At 37.0% G+C, this 16340-nt stretch overlaps 1 protein-coding gene across 1 annotated transcript; it reads right to left on the reverse strand.

The window, feature by feature from the left end:
• Positions 1 to 5108: 5108 nt before the first annotated feature.
• Positions 5109 to 14833, reverse strand: rflna (refilin A). Its single transcript, XM_019125523.2, has 4 exons — positions 14568 to 14833; positions 13408 to 13745; positions 9429 to 9538; positions 5109 to 7604 (listed from the first exon to the last, which is right to left on the reverse strand). The coding sequence occupies exons 2-4, from the start codon at positions 13621 to 13623 to the stop codon at positions 7262 to 7264; spliced, it is 669 nt and encodes a 222-aa protein (XP_018981068.1). The 5' UTR covers positions 13624 to 13745; positions 14568 to 14833; the 3' UTR covers positions 5109 to 7261.
• Between the last annotated feature and the right edge of the window lie 1507 nt (positions 14834 to 16340).

The raw sequence follows: 16340 nt of genomic DNA on the forward strand, positions 1-16340 counted from the left end.
CTCAAGTAATGGAATTGTGTATTTTGTAAGCTGTGTAAATCGGGAAAAAGACCGATCAATCCAAACACCACCAATCATACAAACCACCAGCAATCTTATATACAATCAGCGATATGATCAGAGAGGGCGTGCACATTCATGATTGGGAGTGAACAGCAAGCAGAGAGATGACTGAAATGATACCAGAATGGGAAAGGGTCAGAAAACTATAACTGGAAAAGAAAGGGGTATGATCAGGCACGAGATACAACCCGCGTTAAGGTTAATACTGGAAAAGCTTTCCAGTGCTGGAGAGGCCTGAAGACGGATGCCTGCTCGACACGTGAGTAACATTGGACTTGCTGTTTCACAGAAACAACGCTGTTGTTGTAATATTAGCTATAGTCCCCTAACGTTAATATTTGGTCAGTAAGAAATAACCAAACTGGAACCCAAAGTTAACTTCAGGGGAACGTTCTGTGTTTGCTGGCAATGAAGGGGGCGGGTGTCAATTCCAACGTTCAACATCAGAAGTAACTTACTGCACCTTTAACTTGAATGTGAACTTCAAGTGTTAGCCGCTGTATTTATTTTAGCTGCTTGTTGCAAACTAATATTTATCATATATTAATTTAAAACGTGTTTTAATGTGTTTTATCGTTTTGCACTTTATTTACCTATATTGGCAAATAAGTTATACCTATATCGGTAAATACCAAGTGGATACATTAATCTACAAATCAGTGAATATCAATTTGTACACTGATTGGTATAGAAACGTTAGTTATCAAATATATATTAATTCAAAGAATGTGGGATTGGCATAATTCGAGTCTGATTCAGTAATCTTTATGAAATGATTTAACTACTAATCCAGTCATGTATTAAGTGAAAGATCATGGAAGTTCTTTTGTCAAAAGGTGTAGGAATTGTGTCCACGTTTAACCTACAATCGGTGGATTACTAGCAGCAGCAGCAGTGCACTGTGTGCAGCGTCAGCAGCTGAAGCGTCTCTTCACTGCGTTATATTTGTAAGCGTTGAGCACTAGAGGGCGCTGCTGACCTTCATATGACCTCAGGCTGCAGCTCTTAATTTATCACAAAAGACATTTAACAAACAAATTGTTTTCATGCTGCTGAAAAAAAAACATTTGAACATTCTTCTGTTTGGGGCAGAAAATCCACCATTAAATATCACATATATGATTAAATATATTTCAAAATATAAATAAATAAATAAAAATGCCAAAAATATATTTGCTTAAATATATCGATTTTTAAAAATATATATATTTTCTAAAAAAAAATCTTTTAAATATTATAGCTTTCTTTTTTTTTGCAATTTAAATATTTTTATATTTTAAATCTTTTAAATATTAAAAAAAAATCCAAAATACTTTAAATAGATTTAAATATTTTTATATTTTGCTCTCGATATTTCAATCCAAGAAAATACATTCACATGTGTCACAAAAGTTAAAAACCTTTGTTGTCTATAACATGTAAACATGTAAAAAAATCTAATTAGAATATTACAATATTTAATGTTTGTATTGAATATTATTTAACATTTAATATGTAAATTTACAATATTTCAGGAATTCATGTAAAGTGGGACACATTTTGCCACTGAGATGACGATATTAGCCTTAGGCCTTGTAAACACATCACATTTTGATTGGCTGACTGTTCTTCCTGGTGTTAAAGGGGTCATATGATGCGATTTCAATTTTCCTTTCTCTTTGGAGTGTTACAAGCTCTTGGTGCATAAAGAAGATCTGTAAAGTTGCAAAGACTAAAGTCTCAAATACAAAGAAATATTCTTTATCAAAGTTAAGAAACGGCTCGTTCTAACACACCCCCACATCTCTATGACACTATGTGGCAAGATTTGCAAAACGCCACCCAAATGTTCACGCAAAGAAGGCGTAACTTTTATTCTCGCTGTTGCAACTAGAAATCAGTGGTTAAGTTGTGAAACCGAAACTTCTTTGTACGGTCTTCCAAAAGAGGACACAACTAGAAATCAGTGGTTAAGTTGTATTTCAACACTGTTCCAGAACAATTCAACCCAAATATTCAGATGTGTGCTGCGCATTTTATGGAGGATGAGGACTGTTTCCTGAACCAGTAGCCTGCAATGTGTCAGGCTATGTGAAACAGCTGTTTCTATAAAGTTGGGCAGTTCAAACTTTGCAAGGACAGTCTGGCGCTTCTGACTCACAGCCTGTAAGTACGTTTTTTATATTTAAAGAATTTGCCACTGATGATTCAAATGCAAGTTTTGAGCAGTTTAGAGTATGCTTGTTGTTTGTTGTTTCTCCGATCACAAATGCAGACATGTTTTTTTGTTAACACAGCGCAATACACAACACAGCGCATGAAAAGACAGTTTAAGTCATTATAATCAGTAATTATGTCCCCATTGGATGCAACAAATGCCTCGTTTGTAATGGGTTTTATTGGTCTAGTGATGTCCGGATCACGAACGAATCGTTCTATTGAACAGGATCTTCTTAATGAGCCGGTGTTCTGTCGATTTGTCCTACCCTGTCAGATTTTGCTACCTCCCATTTAAACAGTGAGTAGTACAATTCGACAACGAAAAATGCTACCTGTAAAGTTATGGTTTATTAACTCCTACACCTACCACAACACTAAACCTACCCTTACAGTAATGCAAATACAGTAATATGTTATATTCGCGGTTATAGCTAGAAGGGATACAGCTACAGGAATCCAAAAATAAATATCTTTTTCTACCTATTAGGTTGTGTTTTATTAAAGTCTACACCTACCCCTACCCTAAATCTACCCTTACAGTAATGCAGATACATTAAATATTGTTGTTCAGCATGAGAAAAAGGACGCAACATTGATGTGCGCATGCGCAGTAAACCCTGGTAGGAAAATCTGACGGGTAGGATAAAATGTCAGGACACCGGTCGAACCAGTTCACCAAATCGAACTGAATCGTTTGAAACAGTTCGCATCTCCAGTACGCACTAATCTACAAATAACTTAAGTTATTCGGTTTACTAATGTGCCTTACACTTCCTCTGACGTGAAATAAACCAATATCCCGAGTTATTCAGTTACTCCTTACAGTACATTGGCTGAACTGCTAAAAGAGAACCGATGATGGGACGTGCACGAGCAGAGCAGCCGGACTGAGTCTCGTCCTGCTGGGAGACGGCATAGTACAGTATTTTAAGGGCTGGAACATTACCGTCACACTTATGAGGCATTCAACCGATCACAAAGCACTGGATAGCTGGCCAATCAGAACACACCTCACTTTTTCAGAAAGATGAGCTTTGTAAAAATCGACACGTTTCAGAAAGGCGGGGCATAGAGAAGAAACAACAATGTACAGTATGTGGAAAATAATGTGTTTTTTGAACCTTAAACCACACAAACACATTGCATTACACCAAATACACCAAATAATGTTCTTTTTAGCAACATCATATGACCCCTTTAATGGAAAAGAAGAAAAGATTCAACATTTTATGTTAGGGCTGGACGATTAATCAAAAAGAAATCGAAACCGAAATTCAGAACCTCTAACAGACGTAATTTTCCCATGTCAGTTATTTAGTTTTTTAATCGTATTAATACTTTCCCCTTAAAAACATACTACAGTGTCGGCGCTAGCATGTTTTGCAGCCTGTCGCACATGAGTGGCACGTTAAAGGGGTCATCGGATGTCCGTTTTCCACAAGTTGATATGATTCTTTAGGGTCTTAAAGAAAAGTCTATAACATACTTTGGTTAAAATTTCTCAATGGTAGTGTAAAACCACCCTTTTTTACTCTGTTCACAGCAAGCCATTTCAGTGCATGTTCAGTTGCATGTGTGAACATAAACACATTTAGGCAGTCCTGGGGGTGCATTCCCTTCAAAAACAAACGTAACCCACTGCTTCTTCAGCGGCTCAGATGTCAGAAGTAAATGACGACTGCTATGTTCATTATTACATCCAACAACAGAACATCTCAATCACTTAGGAGACATTCTTGTCTACATCTGCTCCAGCAGTGAAACAACATCGGACTGATGTCAGTTCACTTAAAATAATAGCCTATTAATTTACAAGAGATACAAGTGATTTTCTACTTGTATTTCTACTTAAAATGTATTTTGTTTGCAAGAGATGCTGGTTATTTTCTACTTCTCAAATGCCAATATAAATTTATTTTGTTTGCAAAATTTTCTTTTTTTCTTTTTGCTAATTTTCTTTTTTCAATAAAACCCTTTTTCATAAGACGTTTTTCATTTCAAGCAAGCTTTGATTTCAATTGTTCGAAATATTCAAATAACCCTAAACAGTTTGATATTATTTTAAAGTCACAGAGATAAGAAATGCACTCTTTCATTAGAAAAAAAAAAAAACACATTTAATAGTGGAGCAGTTTTACACTACAACCCTTTAATGAACTATAAGGGCAAAAAAAAAAAACATTAATCAAGGTTTTGATTTTAGTTCAAATTGCCTAGCCCTATTTTATGTTTAATAGCAATAAAGTGGGTAAACAATTTAAGTAGAAACATTTGGTGTAAGCACATTCTCCATCCTGTAAAGCATATTCAAGGAACTGCTATCTAAGTTAAGACGATTCGCCAAATGTTTGTAAATCATTAGACTGGAAAACTTTGGTTTGAAAGTCAGGCGTTGGGAAAGAGTAGGCAATATAATCTTTTGTTAAAGCAGTACATACCTTTGTACATAGCTTTTTTGAATATGTAAAATAAACATGTTGCATTTACTGTATTAAACTTGTTCAGTGCAATATATGTAGCTGTAACATTCACTTGCCTTCTGATAATGTTCTTTATGACTGCTTTTATGTAATCCTTTACTCCTGTAAATGAGATCTAGCCTAAAGCAAGCTTGAATGCATGGATTAAAATGATATACGCTCCAAAAAGACTCAATGCCTGTCTCACGGCTGGCAGTTTTATAGGAGAATGGTGGAAGGGTTTTTCATCTTAAGCTGGAAAGTATTTGATCTTGCTGGAAAGTGCTGTGTAAGTGATAATGTACATGGAAAACAGAGACACATTCTTACCTCACAGATCATTAAACATCCAGAGTTTATCAAAAGAAGGCAAACATACAGCCGTTGTAGGGTCTGGGGCTTTTATTTAATCGGTTTGGATATACATTTTTTTTTTCTTAAATTATTTTCTCATCTGTTGTCCAAAAGAAGACCATTAAGTTGGGAATTATACAAAAATATAAAGAGAATTACGAGTGCTGTATGCCACATATACAACAGGAAAGTATTTTACAGAAACACAAATCACCATGTTAGGAAATCAAACAAAATCCATCTGTTAGTGGAAAGCATTTGTACACCAAACAAATGTAATCATAAAATTTCATACATGTGGAAAAACATAAAACATCTCCCCTCGGATCTGCTTTCAACACATTGCTAAAATTCCTCTATCAACTTATCAAATGTCCATCTTGAGTGAACAGGAAGTAATTTCTCGGTCATGCCTTCCTGTAATTTCATCTCTTATCAACCCCTGATGATTTTTTCGTCGTGTCATGGAATATACTGTACATACACTAGTTTCCTGTATTACACTAGTTAAACTAAGCTCTTTTGATTCATACTGCCAAACATTTCCTCTCAAAACTCAAACACATCCACATACCAGACGGAAACATACTCTATTGTTTTTCTATTTTCAGTCACCAGATTTATATAAAATCAGAAATGAAAAAAGAAAATGATTGAGGTAAGAGATCCACATTTACAAAACCCACTTCAGCTTCTACAGATTTGAAAGTGTATAGTCCAGACTCCAGACATAAGACAGACATGACGTACTTACACCTCCACAATGCTTTACTGCTCAGTCAAAATCTCTGCTCCGTTACATCTCATCGCCTTCCTAAACAACAACAGCTCTGCTCCACAAAAGAGGAAATGCACTCGCTGGAGGAGACAGGAGCTCAGACTGAGACAAACTGGCTCCGAAAAATGTCAGAAATGACTCATTACCTTTGACAACCGTACAGGCTTCAGGAGGTCAAAGAACCTCGTCACTGTTCAGAGATTAAACCTGTCTCACAAATCCAGCGTCTGAGATCAGAATGTGCTGAATTCTCTCATCTAACACATGCTCAGTCCAGTTATTTCAAATACAACCTTCTGTTTCCTGTCATTCTGTGAGTGCAGCTCTTATTTTGGCCACTGAAATATTAGCACGTCGGGCGGCTTCTCAAACTCTTATTCCACGTTTTCTGAGGTACAAACAGAAAGGGAGGAAATATTTAAGGTTGTATTTCCCTTTCTCTGAATTTTACAGAATCTTTGGTCCAACCTTTCAAGTGCTCCTACACGTTGATTTGCCCTTAGTCATACCAACACATTTACAGCCAAAAAACAAAACAAAAAAACAACTTTCCAAAAGTGCAACTTAAATAGTTTATATTTCCTCAGCCAGTTCTGATAGTCTACTTATTTATGCCAGTAGGCTTTAGTCATGGTTAGCACGTTTAATTTTTTACGTCTGTTAAATTCATTACAGCATCTAATCTGACTAAGGTCTAATGACTTTGTGTTCTCGTCCACATATAATGTGCTAATGCATTTTGTTTTAATTATGAACTCTTTCCTGTTTGAGCATTTGTAAGAATCAGCAATACTAAGACAATAAAGTGGGCCCACATGTTTTTACATTTTTGGGAGGAATATTGGCAGAATTTTATGGTATAATTAAAATGGAAAATTGCATAAAAGTCCAACGGTTTTATTTTGGGATTACAATCTTATCAAATAAGCCAAAGTATTCAAATAAAAAATAAAACCAAGCTAAATTTTAGTACCAGACACATAATGACTAATAAAAAGACTGTGATTTAATTTTTGGAATTTTTAACTGACATTCTTTTGAGTTCTGTGTAAATCTGCGTGCTTAGATTCCTCGTAGGCCTGTGAATCAGCAAACAGCAGAAACTTTTTTTTTTGCCCCAAATGCTTTTCCCTTCACCTGACTGGTACGACTGGATATTAAAATTAAAAGAAAAAATCTCCAGATGTACATTAATACATCACTGACACCTAAAACGCATGTAAAGACCGCAAACACACACTCCACTCCAGCTCATCTCCAACATCAAGTACCAATGTCACTGGAAGCAAAAGAACAAAATAACCCTCAGTGAGCGTCCATCATTGAATCAGGGTTTTAGTCCATGTACTCTCACTGTAGCTCTCTTAACCAATTTCGGGAAGGATAACACATCTCTCATGTGTGTCTCTCAGAGGTCTTCTGTGTAAATGATGCATGGACTGGTGTCCTCGGTGGACTCCAGCCTGACTGTGGACACAAACCGCCGGCGCCCGGCTGCGTTTCTGTTGCCGTTGTAGTTCAGTGTGGTGCGGTATGTATTCCGGGTGTGCTTGGGGAACACGATGGTCGTGCTTTGGAAGTGTAGCGGCCTGTGCCGTGGCTCGAAATGAACCTCTGACTTGTAGCTGCGCCACGTGCAGTTCTGAACGGCCACCACCGTCTCGCTGAAGGATGTGGCGGTCGGGACCTGGGCACAGAACACCTGGTCACGGAAGTGTCTGTCTGAAGCATACTTCACCGCAGAGTTGAACCTGATGGCAGTCAAAAGATAAGAATTCATCAGTCAAACATTACTCGACTAAAGTTCAGGAAAATATGGGAATGTTCGCTCAAAGTCTGAGACCAACTTGGAAATCAGGTTTTGTAAAAGTTTAAAGAAATGTTATTATACACAGTAATGAAGAAATGTTTCTGATTCTGCACTATTTCTAGCTCACAAGTCAGATGGTCGGATGTTCTTTCATTGGTCTTTCTCAAATCATGATGGAGAACATGATTGTCAGGATTCACACAAACTCATGGAGTTAAAGGGATAGTTCACTCAAAAACCCGGAAGAGAACAAATCGTTGAATAAAGTTATATTTTTAGTTTTCATTGCTCCAAAAAATTATTCTCATAGCTTCATAAAATTCCGTTTGAACCACTGTCACATGAACTGTTTTACCGCTGTCCTTACTACCTTTCTGTGCCTTGACCGTGTTAGTTATGTTGCTGTCTATGCAGAGCCAAAAAGCTCTCTGATTTCATCAAAAATATCTTAATTTGTGTTCCAAAGATGAGTGAAGGACTTACAGGTTTGGAACGACATGAGGGTGGGTAATTAATGACAGAATTTTCATTTTGGGTGAACTATCCCTTTAATGCAAAAGAGATCTAAATACAAGATGTTGTGCCATTGTAATGTTTTTGATTTTTACTTTTAACTTTTCAGTCAAAGCTGCAATCCGTAACTTTTTTTTTGTAAAAATGATCCGAAATCAATATTTGAGCAAGTACATAACCAGCCAGTGTTCAAAACAATTGCATTACTTTAGCCCAATTCACAATGGTTAGCTTATAATAATGTTTTCTAATTTGAGTGGTACTGGTAGGTTTTCGCAGTAAATTCGAGCATGTTGCTGTGTCATTACGTCACATCTGTAAACATAAAGAAATTGTCCCGGCTAATAGGCTATAGCATGTGAAGACCCTTCAGGTGGGAGATCATTTTTAGCCTTTTCTCACACAAGCTAGAATAACTAAATGTACCATTTTGATGGCGGACTGTAGTCCAGAAAGGATTATGTGTTTATGAAACACATGGTAATGAAATTAAATTATATTCTAGTTTTAAATGTGCATCTGATTACAGACAGCCTTGGATTACACAATATTTGTATTTTAAAGACAACCAGTTCGAACGGAGCATAGCTTTTTGGGTTAAAATAATTTCTTAATATGAAATTCGAATAGTATGACAAATATAGATTGTACAGAAATTGAAATCTACACATTAATAGACACTATACTCATAGTCATGCAATGCTGATGTTGTTACCATTAATAATTTGAGAATAAAGTATAACAATAATAATAATTTGCATGTTTCAATGTGATATGAGCTCATTTAGATTAAATCACCATTGGTAACGCGATTTATTGTAATGCTTTTTTCATCAGTTGGTCAGAACAAACGTGGCAGATTTGTTACTTGTTCAGATGACAATTTCCAGTGAAAATTCTTATTTGGGTCACATATTCCAAGATGTAGGCTAGAATCTGTGATTTTGAAGTACAGTAAATATCCACAGGTGACTGACTGCCACACACACATATACTCCTCAAAACATTAGATTCATCCGCGCTGGAGCCGTGCCGGAGCACAGCCAACACAAGCTAGGTAATTCCGCGCACAGCTGCAATTGCAGGTTTTCAAACAGAGATGGCGACAGAGGCAAAACTTACGGACTGCAGCTTTAAGTGATAGTATAAATTATAATGAAAAAGTGCAAAACAGAAACTGTTTTGGTCTCAGACTTTTGTATCCAGCTTTAGTTTGGATGGCCCTGCAACCACAAAAATATTTAACACTCACTTGATCTCTTTTTCTGGTTTGGGGTTAACCTCGATGCTCTCTCCATAGACCACAGGGTACATGCGTGACTTCGCATCTGGACCTTGAGAGTTCAGGAGCAAGTATGGCAGCTACACAAGAAGACATAAAAAAAAAAAAAAAAAAAAAACGATATTAGCCATCAAGCTAGCCATTACAACTCATAATAATTGATGTTCAGTCCTGGCAAAAGATTCATGAATTTTACATTGAAATACTTCTCAATTCATGCATGCATGATGACAGCTACACTGTATAACTGACCATTGGCCATAGTAACTGATTACTTGCATATAAGTGCTTGTTTTGTGTGTCTCATCATTTTATGGTCTCTTCTTCTCTCAACTTTTCATTAGAATGTATTTATTTTATCATAAAATAAGGCTTTAATGGGGTCTGATAAAATTTCAAACAGTTATTTTAGTATTATTAATGTCCTATAATTTTATTTATTAGTATTCTGAATTAGTTTTTATTTTTCTATTTTAGTCTTAGTCATTTTGTTGTATGGTTTTGTCACTTTAATTTTGCAAATACTTCTACTTAGTTTTTATAATTTTTTTTTTCCAGTTTAATAATTGTAATACTCATTTCATTAAGTTTCCAGGGCAACATTTAATTTTTTTTCTAATAAAATACATTGCATTTTATTTATTTTTTCTCTCTCTTTAATTAGTGAAACTGTTTTTAATATGATTAGTTTTTGTTGCTTTGTGCATGTGTTTGTCTGCGTGCTGATATATTTATTTGGTGCTCAGACAAACGGTGACAATGCAGCAGTGTGTGTGGAGCTGGAATGATCTGTGCCTCCACCTGCTCCAGTCATCAAACACACACACACACACCACGTGAGCGCTCAGCACGTACACACTCTGCTTCTCACTCTCTGTCTCTGACACCTCATAAAACCCAATCCCCCCACAGCGTACCTTCAGCCCAACTGTCATCTGACTTGACACAGGAAACGTGGGCTCTTCCTCAGCGGAACATTTTTTAACTCGCACATCCAGTAAATCAAGGAAACTTTAACTTTTATAGTTTTACATTCTAATCTGCATTTTTTTGTTTCAGTTCATTTAAGAAATTTAGTTCCGACTGAACCAGTTTTGAGGAATCAGAAGAATTGTGATGGTCCACATGAGAAGGTCGAAGATGTGTGTATGCAAACCAACTAGTGCTGTGCAAATACATATACAGAAAATCATAGCCTATAGGTTTTGGTACCTACCCTCATGCAGTTTGAGGGGTGCAGGGTGGATACAGACACAGGGCTGTACTTAATTTGTTGTTCTATACTGACATCTAGTGGCCTGAAATTCCTGACTGAATGTTTTTATTCTGGAGGTGTCTGATGGATCTTTGCCTTGTTTGGTTTCATATATTTTTAGTCTGTAGGTCCAGCTGTAGTGTTTGTCTTTGTTATGGATCTGTTTGTTTCCTTCACTCTGGGCTGTGCTGTTGATCTGTATTTTGTGCTTGCCATATGGTTTTGAAAGAGTATGAATATGAAAGAGTAACTGTATATTGTATACAATTTACAATTGGTAACAGTGTTATCAAGTTATTAGCGTTTTTAAAGAATAACTTTCGAGTGAGCTGTAGATAGACAGCAAAGGTAATCTAAATGTACAATCAGGAGTTGTTAAGCTGAATATTATCATGCATCCCTAATGAGTTCTCATAAAGCAGCATTACTTTGTTTCAGAGGTGCCACTGCACCCTTCACTTTAATTTCAGCAAACAGAGGTCATCAGTTTCTTATGCAACTGACTGCAACAGCTCTGCTGTTAGGCCTGGCACACTAAAATAGATTGGAGAGATGTTTTTATAATGTTATGCAAACACAACTCTTGAAATAAACCTGCAGCCACAAAATGAGAGGAAAAAGGCAGACATATCCTCTGCAAACATGCATACTGCATATAGTATACTGTACATACATGCTGGGATGGACAAACCTTTGCAAAGCAAGGTTGCCATGGACGGAAAATACAAAGTGCAGCAAACAAAGATGGCTTTGTATGCCTACGTTTTCTTTTTTACTCTGAGAGAGCATTTGGTCCTCATATACTGCATGTTGCCTGCAGGCTCCACCACATTTGTATACATTTAAGTAATAGGATTTTGGAAACAGCATATTCTGAAGAACTGCGACAGAGGGATGTTTTGTTGACGTTGGCATGAGAGCTTTCCAAAGTGTTAAAGACATACTGCTTAAAACCATTAAAAATTCATGTTGCACAAATAAAGTCATTCTGCTCTTTTCTATTTTATCGAGTGAGGCGCTTTATTACAGTCCCGACAAGTGCATGCATGTTTCTTGAAGAGGAGTGTCTGAGTGATCATTTATACACTCCAAAATGCCTTTAGATACTTGCTCTTAGTGGCATGCTCAGGCAAAGCATTTATGCTGTATGACAGAGACAAATGCAGCTCAGTCACGTTAACAGTTGAGCAGCGGAAACTGGAATCTGTTTAATAAATTAAGCTGTTGTTTAGTAAGTGCAGAGCTGTGTTTTCTTAGGGAAATTTTTTATTTTTTTTGCTCTAGAAGATGCATCTAGAAATGTTGGAAAAGGTTTCTTTCTAATCTAATCTGAATCTTCTAGCATTGTGGTTACTCTGAAGTATTGAGCCACTGCCAGGATGTCAATACAGATTTGAATGGATGGTCGTGTCAGATGTGGACACTGTTAGTTTAGAGTGCTATGCAACCTTTCAGAGGCAGAAATAAGACTCTGGGTTATGCTGAGGCACTATACTGTAACACAAACATGTGCTGTCTAGTAATACTGTACCAGTATGAGATGTATGTATGTATGTATGTGTGTGTGTGTGTGTGTGTGTGTCTCAGCACTGCTTGTTTGTTTGCACGTGTGTATGTGCTGTAAAAAGGTTGCTATGAGGAAGCTATGAGGGACATAGAGAGATCGGTTACAGACACAAGGTCAACTTGTTTACAGAAACTCTCTCTCTCTCTCTGCTCGCTCCTTGTCATCCCTGCTTCATTAGAGTGAGTCTGCGGAGGCACGAGCACCTGAACCCCTTTCTATTTAAGGAATCTGCCTTATTATTTCTCATTATTTGTCCCTGGTCTCCACACTGTCAACAGTGTCTGTTTGTGTTTATGACGAACTGCATATGTACTTCTATACTAACATGTTGTTTTGAATTGAACTACTTGATTTAACCACCGGTTGCTTGCGTGACTTTGCAATTGTCCTGTTTATACAGAAGCAGTTTGGATGCTGCCAGTATGAATGAGTAAATTAAGTCAATCTGTATCCACAGTGAATATGACTGAAGAAAATCCCAACTTCTATTACAACTGATATGACGTTATTTAAAATCAGTATGAAATGCCTTTTTTCTTAATGCACAATATTGATCTTCTAATTGTATTGTAGTCGACTTAAACCAATTTTTTTTTTTGCGATCAACCTCAAACTCACATTTCAGATCTGCCTCCATCTAATCAACATCCAAAAAGATACCAAAAATATCTTAAATGAGTGCATTTAATAAGGTGCAAGTTCATCTGTCAAAGGACAAAACTGATGGAAGACAACAACTGGATCTAAAACCTTTGGATGACACACAGCTCATATCTCCAAAGCCACACATGAACACACAGTTCAAATGTCACAGGTGTGTGCAAAATAACCATACGCAAAAATGCAAACATATTGATTTCATTGATTTATCATCTTTTAAAACTGATAGCACTCATAGTTCTCATGCATGGGTATAAATACTGCACATGATTTACCCAAGTAGAGCATGTTCTTCCATCAACATCCTTTTCCTGGACAACAAGCAGTACCCTAACCCTACCCCTAAAATCAGTGCACCGATTGGTTGATATGAAAACTGTTCCACTTCCAGCACAGGATGTTGATTGAGGAACATGGCCTTCTTGGGTCTCATTTAAGCTCTAAGGCTTCATTAGATGAATGCATACCAGTTTGCCTTCCCGGCTCTCCTTTCTGCAGTATCCTTGCAGCTCATTTGGGGTTGAGCAGCTGCCGGAGCGTGACTCGAGGATCCCCGGTGACAGAGAGTAGAAGGGTGGACTGGGGCTTGGAGGGAGTCCTGAATCCGGACTATCAAGCAGTCCCTCCCGGTTCTTTCCTTTCAAACTCTCATCCATAGCTTGCAAATGTAAATGCCCCACCATTTCTGGAAGAGCGTAAATGTTTTAAACCAGCCAAATTCACTCCAGGAAAGACGATATGAGAGGTATAAAACTAAAGGCCCATATCAGAGACGCAGATGGAGTCCTGGTGTCCAAATAGAAACCTAAAACGTAAAATTACAATTCATGTTATATGGGAGAATGGGGCTAGTTGTCACATCAATTCACTATCAGATCTGATTCCACTTATATTTCTTATGACAGGTTGCTTTTTCGTAGTCAATTTCTATATAGACACAAACATTTAGGTCTTGTCTATATAATGCAAGGCACACTGTCACACTCTATGGGGTAAGTTGTCACAGCAGATTCTGTGATTAAACAGTCTATTATAGGTTTTTAGCTCAATTAAAAAGTTATGAAAAACATAAAACATCAAAAATGTAAACGTTAACTGTATTTCAAACTTTTTTTTTTGCCACCAAAATACTATTATAAAATAAATAATATTTGTATATACCACTATAATGTGTGACAACTTGCCCCGAGCTTACATTTATATGAGAAACACACAAAATCTTACGTTTACTGAGATACAGCCCTTGTGACAACTAACCCCGGTCTACCTATTTTACAAAAAGTGCTGTAATTCATTATAAAATAATTACTAAAATATTTACAATAAAAAGTGGCTGTCTTAAAACCTAGTGTGCTGCCTATCTAGGCAGAAGTTTAGGCATCATAATCACGTTTGAAAAGTATCTCAACTAGAACGTTCAAACGCGCACATGATGCCCAAAATACCGCCTCGGTAGGCAACTCATTAGGTTTCGAAACACCGCCGAATATGTTCCCAAACGTGCGCGTTACCGGAAAATACATACACTAGTTGGACTTATTTAATTAAAAGACACAAAAATCACACTTAATGCACTCTGTTATACATTTAGAAGATATGAAGGCGGAAAATAAGAGTTTTTTGTTACCTTTAAATGTAGAAAGCCCACCGGTTAAAACTCCGTGAATGAAGATTTCAGCGCATAACACTTAAGTTCATGATCTCAGAAAAAAGTAAAATCCACAACAGACGCGATGACTTCCTCGCAAACAGTTTAAAAGTGCGAGAACGATACCAAAAACCTGTAAAGTCTCACAATAGTCCCCAGCTCATCAGCGCCGGTGTCTTCTGTGCGTCTCTTGCTCTTCTGGAAGCGCAGAAGCGTCTCTGGCAGCAGCGGCGCGCGCACTGACCGCCAGCCTTTATGCGCCTGGAGCCAATCCAGAGCCGCTACCGGCGCCGGCCAGCAGGGGGAGAACTGCATTTGACAGCTCTGACCTACATTTTAACGAAAAGTTTAGCGTTTAGCAAAAAAATAAATAAAAATAAAAATAGAGCACACCGCAAGCATTTATGTAAATCAGTTTACACATTTCAAAATTATTATCAATTTTTTTAGTATCGATTTGGTGCTGAAATAAAGAGTGGAATGAACCTCAGTGATTTCTGGGTTACTGTTCATAAACATTTTAAGGTTAACATATTCAGTTAAACTTTTAAATGCTTTGGATTTAAGGCAAAAAATTTGATTTTTAAGTGCTTTGTATTTTTATAAACAGCAGTAAATCCAGTGAAAAATGTGCAACAATGAAATACATGACTGAATATGCATGGATTGTCTTTGTCTTGCTCCATTTTGCTAATCAAAAACAGTTCATCCAAAAGTCAGCAGATTAAAGTTAGTGGTTTTCCCTTGGTCTTCCTTGATCCTTGTGTATAGCATCAATGTAACATACCAGCAGTTAATGTCGCGGTTACACAGCTAATGTAAAGATATCTGTGTTTCTGATTCTGTATTTTGTGGGACAGTTGGCAATTCTAATGTCTCAGCATCCTAATTCAAATATTTACTTTTATCAGAAACAATGCCGAAACCTTGTCTGAGCCATCTTGTAAGCTGTGTGAGTGTGAAGGAGCTCTGGCTGTGTGTTGTTGTATTTCAAGCCTGGGTGGAGTAAGGGTGGGCACTTCCACTCTTCAAGGCATCACTACCAAACTTCCAAAAACACTTACATGCACGTATATGTCTGACAGAAAAACAAAGAAAGAAGATAACAGTGCTGGCAGTAAAACCAGATAAAAGCAAGGGGAGAATTTGGCAGTCGTTTACAGACATGCTGTTTGTTTGAACCTGAAGAAGAGTTATTCAGTGATTCTGAGGAAAGATAGATGACTGGTTCAAACACAGAAACACGTGTGTAAACGCACAGAGTCATGAAACACATCCAGAGAACTGATTGAGGCTTTGATGGTTCAGCAGTTTTCTGATTTTACCTTGGCAAATTGCCAGGAATCACAGCAAAGCATTTATTGTTTGAATGGGATTTTGCCAAACAAAGGTGCCTTCATGGCACAGAAGTGTTAGAATACACTTCCCAGAAACCCAGCACTCTTTCTGTCATTCACACACGCGTCTGCATGTAGAAATGTAAATTTCAAAAGTAGCCGGAAATGGTGATTATCAGTGCCCAAGAACATTGTAAAGAGACATAACTGATCTCAATTTTCAAATATGACACAACAGTATATGGTGAATTTCAACATTCTAACAAAGTTAACAAAGTTTTGTCAAAAACATTCATGAAGACTTTCATGACGAACAGCTTTATGAATCAAACTTCTTCAGAGGGGAGTTTAGATTATACAAACATAATTGTCTAGGACTGCTGAAGAGGTTTAATTAATAATGAAAAAGTAATCA

This window comes from Cyprinus carpio, chromosome B8 (assembly GCF_018340385.1).
Source record: "Cyprinus carpio isolate SPL01 chromosome B8, ASM1834038v1, whole genome shotgun sequence".
NCBI classification, from domain to species: domain Eukaryota; kingdom Metazoa; phylum Chordata; class Actinopteri; order Cypriniformes; family Cyprinidae; genus Cyprinus; species Cyprinus carpio.